The following is a 14,049-nucleotide window of genomic DNA, read 5'->3' as shown; positions in this document are numbered from 1 at the left end:
ACCGTTGTAGGAAATCTTCAATTTCTTAGCAATTTCTCGCATGGAATAGCCTTCATTTCTTAGAACAAGAATAGACGAGTTTCAGATGAAAGTTCTCTTTTTTTGGCATTTTAAGCATTTAAGTGACCCCACAAATATGATGCTCCAGAAACTCAATCTGCTCAAAGGAAGGCTAGTTTTGTAGCTTCTGTAACGAGCTAAACTGTTTTTAGATGTGTGAACATGATTGCACAAGGGTTTTCTAATCATCAATTAGCAGTCTGAGCCAATGAGCAAACACATTGTACCATTAGAACACTGGAGTGATAGTTGCTGGAAATGGGCCTCTATACACCTATGTAAAAATTGCACCAAAAACCAGACATTTGCAGCTAGAATAGTCATTTACCAGATTAGCAATGTATAAAGTGTATTTCTTTAAAGTTAAGACTAGTTTAAAGTTATCTTCTTTGAAAAGTACAGTGCTTTTCGTTAAAAAATAAGGACATTTCAATGTGACCCCAAACTTTTGAACGGTAGTGTATATATATATATGTACATACATACATACATATATATATACAAAAACATATGTATAAATATATATATACAGACACAGGGACACATATATACACATAGATATATATATATATATGTACATACATACATACATATATATATACAAAAACATATGTATAAATGTATATATATATATATATATATATATATATATATATATACACAGACACATATACATGGATAAATATATACATACACAGATATACATATATATATATATAAATATACAGACACACGTAGACACATATATCCAGATAAATATATACATACACACACTCTGGTGGTTGTTATTTTGGTGATAATGGCACATCCCTACTGCATCCCGCTCAGGTTTCAAAGTAAAAGACCTGATGAAACAATCCTGTCACCTGGGTGTCATGTCAAAGACAGGGCAGATAGGAGCATGAGACCTGGCTTTGTTGGGGGGTACACTATACAGCCACGCCCTCTTTTTACCAGGACAAAAAAAACATGGGATCACAGGAGAAGGTAAACCAGTCAGCGACACACTCACCCATATGTCAGCCTTAGTGGTGATGGCTTTCCCTGCGTACAAGTTGATCATCTCTGGTGCTCGGTAGGACAGCGTGGTGTACCTGCCAGGTGAAGTAGACAGGAAGACAAGTTCATACGGTAAATGTGGACAAGTCCTGCTCCATCCTGCTCTAAACAGGACTACGAAACTCAAGTCCACCACATGTGTTCAATTCAAATGTGGAATTGTGGATAGCTGATTTGAAAGAAGCCATCTATGTCAAACAAGAGAGAGGAAGTTAGCGTGCGTGTCCCAAACATAGTCTCCTTCCACAGAAAGAAGGCCAACTGGAAAAGATCTGTTTATGTGGACATCATTATCATAAAGCACTTCCTCTTCAGGGCAAAGTACCCTCAGTTCGACTATGAACCGCTACTTTTTTTCCTACGCTTTGAACCCTGCGTCTTATAAACCAGTGCGGCTAATTTATGGATTTTTCTTCACTGATGGCCATCTACTCAGTGGCCTAGTGGTTGGAGTGTCCGCTCTGAGATTGGTAGGTTGGGAGTTCAAACCCCGGCTGAGTCATACCAAAGACTATAAAAAAATGGGATCCATTGCCTCCCTGCTTGGCACTCAGCATCAAGGGTTGGAATTGGGGGTTAAATCACCATAAATGATTCCCGGGCGCGGCACCGCTAGTGCCCACTGATCCCCTCACTTCCTAGGGGGTGATCAAGGGGATGGGTCAAATGCAGAGGACAAATTTCACCACACCTCGTGTGTGTGTGTGACAATTATTGCTACTTTAATGCAAAATGTTTTCATAAAACACATGCAGAGACACTGAATCCTTGTGTTATTGTTTGTGCAATGGCGCCACCTTCTCACTGCGAATGCTGCAGTGTCTTTTCATTTAAGTCCTTTTAACCGGAAGTAAAAGTGCATGTCTATCTTCTAGCCGTCCATAGCGCTTTTACTCATATGGATTCTTCATTCATCACTCCAAGCAACATTTTTAAGTTTTACAATATAACTAAAACAATTGTGATTTCTGTCTAAGTGTTTTCACGCATATTTGTATGTGCTATTGTAATGTAATGAAGCAGTCGTCGTTAGCATTGGCTAATATATTGACACATTTGCGATGAGGTGGCGGCTTGTCCAGGGTGTACCCCGCCTTCCGCCCGATTGTAGCTGAGATAGGCGCCAGCGCCCCCCGCGACCCCAAAAGGGAATAAGCGGTAGAAAATGGATAGATGGATGGATTTACGAGTGTCTATGTTAGTATTATGAACTTACAATGGCATTATTTTTGTATTGTTAAAGAAATTCCTCAGTAAATTCACTAAAACGTCACTGTGGAGTTATTGTGTTTGTTTAGCTGATCTGAGAGCTAGCATCCACAGCTAGTGGGTCCATGACCATGACTTCTGTTTAGTTTGATTGGCCGATTTACTGCCGTGTTACGGACACCATTTAGAAACAATTAAGATATGTAACTAAACATTTACAGAATATTTCTGTGCAAATAACTAATTTCACGATGTATACATCTGCGATTTCTAGTATGGAAAATATTGTTTTCTTCTCAAATTTAGCGGGTGCTGCTCCATAGTCCGGAAAATATGTTAAGCTTCAAAATAAAAGCGCGGCAGTATATTGACCTTGTTTCTATCGCAGCAACTAACAAAATGCACATATTTCATTTCCATTCTTAGCTTGTTAGCAAGCAGAAGAAAGGTCAGTACGCGTACAAAAGCTTTTTTTTAGTCCGAAAATAGAAGGGAATTACTGCAGCGGCTCTGTTAGATAAGGGTATAAAATATTAAAAAACAAAAACAAATAGCTGATCAAAAATATGCTAAATTGGAGCAAACAACATTTGTTATCAACAGCATTCTCCTTACATCTCTGGACAAAGACAAGTCAATCAATAGATGGCTGCTTAGGTTACGTGGACGTCAGTCAGACTGAAGTAAACATGAACAAAAGCCATGAAACAGAGTGCCTTAAACAGTCCTTGTAAGTCCTGTTGCTAGCAGATAAACGTCATCTCCCGGCCGCAGTGGGACTTACTTTTTTATCTCGTCCTCCACAGCGCTCACGCCATCTTTATGCGGCTGCAGAACCTTGTGTGTGGCGCTGCCAAAGTCGCATAGCACGTAACTGCCCTGGTCGTTCAGGAGGATGTTCTCCACCTGCCAGGTGCACAGAGGAAAAATCCAGTCAGTTCCCACAAGAAAAGAACCACTTTGGATGTATTCAACCATACACTGTGTTTATTAGGCTTTCACTTTCTAGGTCACTCACAACTACACCCATGAACTTATTTAGTACAACTCTTGAATCTAGTTGGTAATACTGTTTAGTGTTTTAACTATTTAGTATTTTTACTATTTAGTAACACTGTCTAGTGTTTTTACTATTTAGTAATACTGTTTAGTGTTTTTTACTATTTAGTATTTTTACTATTTAATAACACTGTTTTGTGTTTTTACTATTTAACAACACTGTTTAGTGTTTTTACTATTTAGTAACACTGCTTAGTGTTTTTACCATTTAGTAACACTGTTTAGTGTTTTTACTATTTAGTATTTTTATTATCTAGTAACACTGTTTAGTGTTTTTACTATTTAGTAACACTGTTTAGTGTTTTAGTGTTTAGTGTTTTTACTATTTAGTATTTTTATTATTAGTAACACTGTTGAGTGTTTTTACTATTTTTACTATTTAGTAACACCAATGTTTTTACTATTTAATATTTTTACTATTTAGTAACACTGTCTAGTGTTTTTACTATTTAGTAATACTGTTTAGTGTTTTTTACTATTTAGTATTTTTACTATTTAATAACACTGTTTTGTGTTTTTACTATTTAATAACACTGTTTAGTGTTTTTACTATTACGTAACACTGCTTAGTGTTTTTACTATTTAGTATTTTTACTATTTAGTAACACTGCTTAGTGTTTTTACTATTTAGTAACACTGTTTAGTGTTTTACTATTTAATATTTTTACTATTTAGTAAGACTGTTTAGTGTTTTTACTATTTAGTATTTTTATTATTAGTAACACTGTTTAGTGTTTTTACTATTTTTACTATTTAGTAATACTGTTTAGTGTTTTTACTATTTTTACTATTTAGTAATACTGTTCAGTGTTTTTATTATTTTTACTATTTAGTAACACTTGTGTTTTTACTATTTAATATTTTTACTATTTAGTAACACTGTCTAGTGTTTTTACTATTTAGTAATACTGTTTAGTGTTTTTACTATTTAGTATTTTTACTATTTAATAACACTGTTTTGGGTTTTTACTATTTAGTATTTTTACAATTTAATAACACTGTTTAGTGTTTTTACTATTTGTAACACCGCTTAGTGTTTTTACTATTTAGTAACACTGTTTAGTGTTTTTACTATTTAGCATTTTTACTATTTAGTAACACTGTTTAGTGTTTTTACTATTTTTTACTGTTTAGTAACACTGTTTAGTGTTTTTATTACTTTTACTATTTAGTAACACCGTTTAGTGTTTTTACTATTTTTCACTATTTAGTAACACTTAAGTGTTTTTACTATTTAGTATTTTTACTTTTTAGTAACACTGTTTAGTGTTTTACTATTTAGTACTACTGTTTGGTGTTTTTAGTATTTAGTAACACTGTTTAGTGTTTTTTACTATTTAGTAACACTGTTTAGTGTTTTTACTATTTAGTATTTTTATTATTAGTAACACTGTTTAGTGTTTTTATTATTTTTACTATTTAGTAACACTAGTGTTTTTACTATTTAATATTTTTACTATTTAGTAACACTGTCTAGTGTTTTACTATTTAGTAATACTGTTTAGTGTTTTTTACTATTTAGTATTTTTACTATTTAATAACACTGTTTTGTGTTTTTACTATTTTGTAACACTGCTTAGTGTTTTTACTATTTAGTATTTTTACTATTTAGTAACACTGCTTAGTGTTTTTACTATTTAGTAACACTGTTTAGTGTTTTACTATTTAATATTTTTACTATTTAGTAAGACTGTTTAGTGTTTTTACTATTTAGTATTTTTATTATTAGTAACACTGTTTAGTGTTTTTACTATTTTTACTATTTAGTAATACTGTTTAGTGTTTTTACTATTTTTACTATTTAGTAATACTGTTCAGTGTTTTTATTATTTTTACTATTTAGTAACACTTATGTTTTTACTATTTAATATTTTTACTATTTAGTAACACTGTCTAGTGTTTTTACTATTTAGTAATACTGTTTAGTGTTTTTACTATTTAGTATTTTTACTATTTAATAACACTGTTTTGGGTTTTTACTATTTAGTATTTTTACAATTTAATAACACTGTTTAGTGTTTTTACTATTTGTAACACCGCTTAGTGTTTTTACTATTTAGTAACACTGTTTAGTGTTTTTACTATTTAGCATTTTTACTATTTAGTAACACTGTTTAGTGTTTTTACTATTTTTTACTGTTTAGTAACACTGTTTAGTGTTTTTATTACTTTTACTATTTAGTAACACCGTTTAGTGTTTTTACTATTTTTCACTATTTAGTAACACTTAAGTGTTTTTACTATTTAGTATTTTTACTTTTTAGTAACACTGTTTAGTGTTTTACTATTTAGTACTACTGTTTGGTGTTTTTAGTATTTAGTAACACTGTTTAGTGTTTTTTACTATTTAGTAACACTGTTTAGTGTTTTTACTATTTAGTATTTTTATTATTAGTAACACTGTTTAGTGTTTTTATTATTTTTACTATTTAGTAACACTAGTGTTTTTACTATTTAATATTTTTACTATTTAGTAACACTGTCTAGTGTTTTACTATTTAGTAATACTGTTTAGTGTTTTTTACTATTTAGTATTTTTACTATTTAATAACACTGTTTTGTGTTTTTACTATTTTGTAACACTGCTTAGTGTTTTTACTATTTAGTATTTTTACTATTTAGTAACACTGCTTAGTGTTTTTACTATTTGGTAACACTGTTTAGTGATTTACTATTTAGTATTTTTACTATTTAGTAACACTGTTTAGTGTTTTTACTATTTAGTATTTTTATTATTAGTAACACTGTTTAGTGTTTTTACTATTTAGTAATACTGTTTAGTGTTTTTACTATTTTTACTATTTTGTAATAATGTTTAGTGTTTTTACTATTTAGTAATACTGTTTAGTGTTTTTACTATTTAGTAATACTGTTTAGTGTTTTTTACTATTTAGTATTTTTACTATTTAATAACACTGTTTTGGGTTTTTACTATTTAGTATTTTTACTATTTAATAACACTGTTTAGTGTTTTTACTATTTAGTAACACTGCTTAGTGTTTTTACTATTTAGTAACACTGTTTATTGTTTTTACTATTTAGTATTTTTACTATTTAGTAACATTGTTTAGTGTTTTTACTATTTTTTACTATTTAGTAACACTGTTTAATGTTTTTATTACTTTTACTATTTAGTAACACCGTTTAGTGTTTTTACTATTTTTCACTATTTAGTAACACTTAAGAGTCTTTTTACTATTTAGTAACACTGTTTAGTGTTTTTACTATTTAGTACTACTGTTTAGTGTTTTTACTATTTTTACTATTTAGTAACACTGTTTAGTGTTTTTACTATTTAGTAATACGGTTTAGTGTTTTTACTATTTAGTATTTTTACTATTTAGTAACACTGTTTTGTATTTTTACTATTTAGTAACACTGTTTAGTGTTTTTACTAGTTGGTAATACTGTTTAGTGTTTTTACTATTTAGTAACACTGTATAGTGTTTTTATTATGTTTACTATTTAGTAATACTGTTTAGTGTTTTTATTATTTTTACTATTTAGTAACACTAGTGTTTTTACTATTAAATATTTTTACTATTTAGTAACACTGTCTAGTGTTTTTACTATTTAGTAACACTGTTAAGTGTTTTTTACTATTTAGTATTTTTACTATTTAATAACACTGTTTTGTGTTTTTACTATTTAGTATTTTTACTATTTAATAACACTGTTTAGTGTTTTTACTATTTAGTAACACTGATTAGTGTTTTTACTATTTAGTAACACTGTTTAGTGTTATTACTATTTAGTATTTTTACTATTTAGTAACACTGTTTACTGTTTTTACTATTTAGTAATACTGTTTAGTTTTTACTATTTAGTAACACTGTTTAGTGTTTTTACTATTTTTACTATTTAGTAACACTGTTTAGGGTTATTATTATTTTTACTATTTAATAACACTTCAGTGTTTTTACTATTTAGTATTTTTTCTATTTAGTAACACTGTGTAGTCCATCCATCTTCTTCCGCTTATCCGAGGTCGGGTCGCGGGGGCAACAGCCTAAGCAGGGAAACCCAGACTTCCCTTTCCCCAGCCACTTCGTCTAGCTCTTCCCGGGGGATCCCGAGGCGTTCCCAGGCCAGCCGGGAGACATAGTCTTCCCAACGTGTCCTGGGTCTTCCCCGTGGCCTCCTACCGGTTGGACGTGCCCTAAACATCCTGACCCGATGCCCGAACCACCTCATCTGGCTCCTCTCGATGTGGAGGAGCAGCGGCTTTACTTTGAGCTCCTCCCGGATGGCAGAGCTTCTCACCCTATCTCTAAGGGAGAGCCCCGCCACACGGCGGAGGAAACCCATTTCGGACGCTTGTACCCGTGATCTTATCCTTTCGGTCATGACCAAAAGCTCATGACCATAGGTGAGGATGGGAACGTAGATTGACCGGTAAATTGAGATCTTTGCCTTCCGGCTCAGCTCCTTCTTCACCACAACGGATCGGTACAACGTCCGCATTACTGAAGACGCCGCACCGATCCGCCTGTCGATCTCACGATCCACTCTTCCCTCACTCGTGAACAAGACTCCTAGGTACTTGAACTCCTCCACTTGGGGCAGGGTCTCCTCCCCAACCCGGAGATGGCACGCCACCCTTTTCCGGGCGAGAACCATGGACTCGGACTTGGAGGTGCTGATTCTCATTCCGGTCGCTTCACACTCGGCTGCAAACCGATCCAGTGAGAGCTGAAGATCCCAGTCAGATGAAGCCATCAGGACCACATCATCTGCAAAAAGCAGAGACCTAATCCTGCGGCCACCAAACCGGAACCCCTCAACGCCTTGACTGCGCCTAGAAATTCTGTCCATAAAAGTTATGAACAGAATCGGTGACAAAGGACACTGTGTAGTGTTTTTACTATTTAGTAATACTGTTAAGTGTTTTTACTATTTAGTATTTTTACTATTTAGTATTTTTACTATTTAGTAACACTGTTTAGTGTGTTTACTGTTTAGTATTTTTACTATTTAGTATTTTTACTATTTAGTAACACTGTTTAGTGTGTTTACTGTTTAGTATTTTTACTATTCAATAAAACTGTTTAGTGTTTTTACTATTTAGTAACACTGCTTAGTGTTTTTACTATTTAGTAACACTGCTTAGTGTTTTTACTATTTAGTAACACTGTTTAGTGTTTTTACTAATTAAGTATGTTTACTGTTTGGTAACACTGTTTATTGTTTTTACTGTTTAGTAACACTGTTCAATCTTGTTAGGGTAAGGGTTAGTACGATTACTAGTCTTATTGTTGTGATGCGTCTGTGAAATTAATACGCTGCCACATTCTTAAAATGATCAAATTACGTAAATATTACATGTTACTATAAATGTTACTACATGACAGATACTTACATCATGTAAATATTACATGTTATTATAAATGTAACTACATGACATATATACTTACATCATGTATATATGACATGTTATTATGAATGTTACTACATGACATATATACTTACATCATGTATATATTACATGTTATTATGAATGTTACTACATGACATATATACTTACATCATGTTTATATTACATGTTATTATGTGTGTTATTACATTACATATGTACTTACATCATGTATACATTACATGTTATTACATTACATATGTACTTACATCATGTATAAATTACATGTTATTATAAATGTTACATTACATATGTACTTATAGTGTGTATATAAAACCTAATGGATGTTTTTAGAGCGCTTTATAAGCAAAATAGATCAATTCCCAGGGACTCCAATGTTAGCTGACTCTTCCTAATGTTTGTTTTCGATTTTGACTGCGTAAACCAGTCTCAAACTCAATTCACCTGGGGGCCAATGGATGCAGAAACTGGGTGAGGCTGGGCCACAAGAAAAGATTTCTTAAAAAAGCTAACATGCAATTTTTAATGAATTCACCTACTATGAATGGATTTCCCGCCCTAGCAACATACTTGCCAATCCTCACTATTTTTCTGGGAGACTCCTGAATTTCAGTGCACCTCCCAACAATCTACCGCTTCAACCATTTTCTCAAATTTTTCCCAATTTTCACGCAGCCGACATTATTAAGGGCTGTCGTGACTGCACTGCCTTTAACGTGCTCTACAACAGTGATTCTCAAACTTTTTTCAGTGATGTACCCCCTGTGAACATTTTTTTCATTCAAGTACTCCCTAATCAGAGCGAAGCATTTTTGGTTGAAAAAAAGAGATAAAGAAGTAAACTACAGCACTTTGCCATCAGTTTCTGATTTATCAAATTGTATAACAGTGCAAAACATTGCTCATTTGTTGTGGTCTTTCTTGAACTATTTGGAAAAAAAGATATACAAATAACCAAAAAACTTGTTGAAAAATAAACAAGTGATTCAATTATAAATAAAGATTTCTACACATAGAAGTAATCATCACTTAAAGTGGCCTCTTTGGGGATTGTAATAGAGATCCATCTGGATTCATGAACTTAATTCTAAACATTTCTTCACAAAAAAAAAAATCTTTAACATCAATATTTATGGAACATGTCCACAAAAAGTCTAGCTATCAACACTGAATGTTGGATTGTTGTATTATTTTTCCACAGTTTATGAACTTACATTAATACTTTATTGAAATTTTATTCAATAAACATATGTATAAAGGATTTATGAATTGCTGCTGTTTTTTTAGAATGTTTTTAATAAAACTCACTTGTCCCTTGGCATACCTTCAAGTACCTCCAGGGGTCCGCGCAACCCCTAAAGAAGACTACTGCTCCACTACATGTCATCGCGCACGCTTTTATATCACACAACCAAGGTGCCGGCTCTGTAACATGTTGTGTGAGTCTTGTGCAGAACATGGTCAATGGCTGCAAGACATACTTGTTCAACAGCCATACACGTCACACTAAGGGTGCCATATAAACAACTTTAACACTGTTACAAATATGCGCCACGCTTTGAACCCACACCAAACAAGAATGACAAACCCTTTTTGGGAGAATTTCTGCACCCTAACACAACTTAAACACAAGAGAACAAATACCCAGAACACCTTGCAGGGCTACAATATACAAGACCTCAACCGACGTAAGTAGGGAGGGTGGGGGTGTGGGGGGTTGGTGGTAGCAGGGGTGTGTATATTGTAGCCCGGAAGAGTTAGGTCTGCATGGGATTCTGGGTAATTGTTCTGGTGTGTTTATGTTGTGTTACGATGCGGATGTTCTCTCGAAATGTGTTTGTCATTCTTTTTTGGTGTGGGTTCACAGTCTGACACGTATTTGTAACAGTGTTAAATGTTTTTTTACGGCCACCCTCAGTGTGACGTGTGTAGCTGTTGATCAAATATATCTTACAATAACACACGTGCATTTCTCATGGCCAGATGTACATTAAACTGGGCTTGCAAGCTGCCAGTTCGGGAAGTAGGGGGCGCCAAAGGCAGTGCCATTATGGCACTCCCTGAATAATGTTGATCTGGTAAAAATTGACAGGGGCTCCGAGAGAATTGGTGCCCTGAAATTCAGGGGACTCCCGGGAAAATTGGGGACGTTGGCAAGCATGACCTATCAAGTGCCGTTCATATTAAACTCGCGGGCCGCACCAACATTGAATTGTCATATCAAAGCGCGGGCCGCATGTTTGAGACCCCTAGTGTAAACAAAATAAAAACATGTGTTCTTGTCTTAGATAGGGAATGTAAATGATAGGAAAAATTCCCAGCAAAAGTGCAGTTCCCCTTCAGGTGAATGTAAGCTAAATGGGTTCCGGATGTGTGGACACATTTTGGACAAAGGTCCAATGTTGTGGATGAAAAAAGGCTGCAGACAATGACCTGATGGTCACTTCCCTGCGTGACGCATGACTGAGCTGCCACACTCTTTTGTGTCCCTGCACTGTTACATAAGTCACGTGGGCTCAACAGAGGCCCCGCACCCCGTTTAAGGTCCTCGGTCAGAAGCCCACTGAGAAGCCCACAAAGACCTTCAAGCATGTGCAGAGTGGTCTGGCTGCTTAAGATGAAGTCAAACTTGGACAAGTGTGCTGGGGGTAAGTTGGGAGGTGCACAGAAAATAAGAAGACAAGCTGGCAGAGGAAGCTGACCAAGCACATTTATACATCTCACTTCACGGGCCAATCCGCAAGTTCCCCCCTCTTTGTTTCAGTTCCCTCTGAGACAAGTCCTCCTTACCTTGAGGTCTCGGTGGATGATGGGGGTCTTGCACTGGTGCAGCCGCGCCACCGCCTCGCACGTGTCACAGAAGATGTGTAAGACTTCGGCCTCGCTGAAGCCCACGTTCAGCCGCTGGTTCATCTGCTTCACCACCTGGCCCGCTGACACACACCAAGTGGCCAGCTCAGGTGAAACCAACATACTCACAATTTGAATTTAAATACTTGAAGAATGATTCGGGGTGCATGAGAAAACAGAAATAACGGCTCTTTGTTTGACCACAAAGTCATTGATTGTGTGAATGCCCAATTTTTCAAGTATGAAAATGTTCTGCTTTACTGGGAATCGTGACCCTTCCCCCAAAATAAAACATAAAATGTCCCGGATTACCCAGAATTCCGGGACATTTTGCCCATTGAAAATGAATGGGACAATTGTCGAACATGAACATTTTTCACATTTCTGACACAATTTGAAGCGTCCAACATCCACACACTCCACTCACTTTGGAAAATCAAACTACCATTTTCCAAATTCAAAAGAATTCCAGGAATTCCCGGTTTTACAAAGAACTATTTTCACCTCTCCCTGGAAAGTTTTCACAGGCCACATTTTTCAACCCTTTTTGACCATTCCACCTTCAAAACATCCCCTTTCAGTCGGGACAATAAATTCTCCCATTTTTTTCCGTAAAAAATCCTGGTTTTACCGAAATTCCAGGAATTCACATATCCATTCTCAATTCAAACTGTTACCACGTCAACATTTTTGAAGTGTTTCCAGAAATTTCAACACCAACTCATTCGTATCATCTAGGACAGGGGTCGGCAACCTTTACCACTCAAAGAGCCATTCTGACCCGTTTCACAAACTAAAGAAGACAATGGGAGCCACAAAACTCTTGAAATTTAAAATGAAATAACACAGCATAAAGAGTATTTTTTTTGCTTTGAGCTATGTGTAAACCAGGGGTCTTAGACACCCGGCCCGCGACTTTTACATGAATTCCGCTTGACAGCATTACACTTGTCAATCCTCCCAAATTTTCCGGGAGGTTCCCAAATTCTCAAGTCAACCATCCTCGCGAATATCTGCTGATGGTCACTCAGATAACAATATAACGACGTGCTATGAACCTACTGTCTTTGACGCATTCTACAACATATACAAATAGCTTGCAAGCCCAGTAACATGTTGTATGTGGCTTCCGCAGATACACGTACACGACTGCAAGGCATAGTTGTTCAACAGCCACACAGGTTACACTGAAGGTTGTGATATAAACAACTTTAACAGTCTTACTAATATGCACCACACTGTGAACCCACACCAAACAAGAATGACAAGCACATTTCGGAAGAACATCCACACTGTAACCCATTATAAACGCAACACAACAGATCCTTTGCATCCATGACTATAATATACACCCCGCTAGCACTAAACTCCGCCCCCCCCTCCGTGCGTCGGTTGAGGTGGGCGGGGTTGGGGGCGCGGGGGTGTATAATATAGCCAGGAAGAGTCATGGATGCAAAGGATTCTGGGTATTTGTTGTGTTGCGTTTATGTTGTGTTACTGTGAGGATGTTCTCCCGAAATGTGTTTGTCATTCTTGTTTGGTGTGGGTTCACAGTGTGGTGCATATTAGTAAGACTGTTAAAGTTGTTTATATCACAACCTACAGTGTAACCTGTGTGGCTGTTGAACAACTATGCCTTGCAGTCGTGTACGTGTGTGTGACGATTGAAGCAGCGAAATGTATGCGTCCGGCCGGCACGCAGATAGCATGGCGAAAAGGCGGGCGCGATGACATGTTGTAGAGTACCTTAAAAGTAAAGCCATCGCCATCATAGCACACTCTCAATATTGTAGTACGAGTGAAAATCGGAGAATGTTAGCCCCGAGAGGCACCAAAATCCGGAAACCCCCCGAAATAAACAAGGGGGTCGGCGATTATGCAGCTGAGCCACATCAGAGTGGCCAAAGGGCCGCATGCGGCTCCGCAGCCGCGGGTTGCCGACCCCTGATCTAGGAGAAATGTGCTATTATCAATATTTTAAAAATTTCCTGGTTTTCCTCAATGTCCAGGAAAACTCCCATTCAAATGAATGGATGTATTTATAATCTTGGTTTCAAAAAGGTTTGTGACTCCTGATCTAGGACATCAAGGTGTGCTATTATCAATATTTTCAAAAATTCACGGTTTTCCCCAATTTCCAGGAAAAATTCCATTCAAATTAATGGACATATTTATAATCTACATTGCCCTAAATTCTCAAAATGTGTAAAATTTTTTAAATCTGATTCCGACCTTTCAACCATCCAACCACACTATTCTTCCTGAAATGCAAAACACATTTTCTCTTTCCCAAAATTCCCGTTTTTCACGGAATTTTCTCCCCATTAACAAAGAATGGGCATTATACAATCTACTGCGTATTACACATTTCTCATCCGCTTTGAAGCGTTCCAACATCCACACACTCCACTCACCCTGAACATTCAAGCTAGCATGTT

At 35.6% G+C, this 14,049-nt stretch overlaps 1 protein-coding gene across 2 annotated transcripts in view; it reads right to left on the bottom strand.

Annotated features, from left to right (window-relative positions):
• bmp2k (BMP2 inducible kinase) overlaps positions 1-14,049 on the bottom strand; it is a 90,014-nt gene that overhangs the window by 43,157 nt on the left and 32,808 nt on the right. For both annotated transcript variants that reach the window (XM_061904907.1, XM_061904915.1), the window contains exons 4-6: positions 11,552-11,694; positions 3,113-3,234; positions 1,073-1,154 (exon numbers count right to left, since the gene is read on the bottom strand). In XM_061904907.1, coding sequence (XP_061760891.1) covers positions 1,073-1,154; positions 3,113-3,234; positions 11,552-11,694 — 347 coding nt within the window. The remainder of the gene's footprint in view (positions 1-1,072; positions 1,155-3,112; positions 3,235-11,551; positions 11,695-14,049) is intronic.

This window comes from Nerophis ophidion, linkage group LG01 (assembly GCF_033978795.1).
Source record: "Nerophis ophidion isolate RoL-2023_Sa linkage group LG01, RoL_Noph_v1.0, whole genome shotgun sequence".
In the NCBI taxonomy this organism is placed as follows: domain Eukaryota; kingdom Metazoa; phylum Chordata; class Actinopteri; order Syngnathiformes; family Syngnathidae; genus Nerophis; species Nerophis ophidion.
Note: the sequence above shows the minus strand (reverse complement) of the source record. Positions and strands in the feature narration are given on the sequence as shown.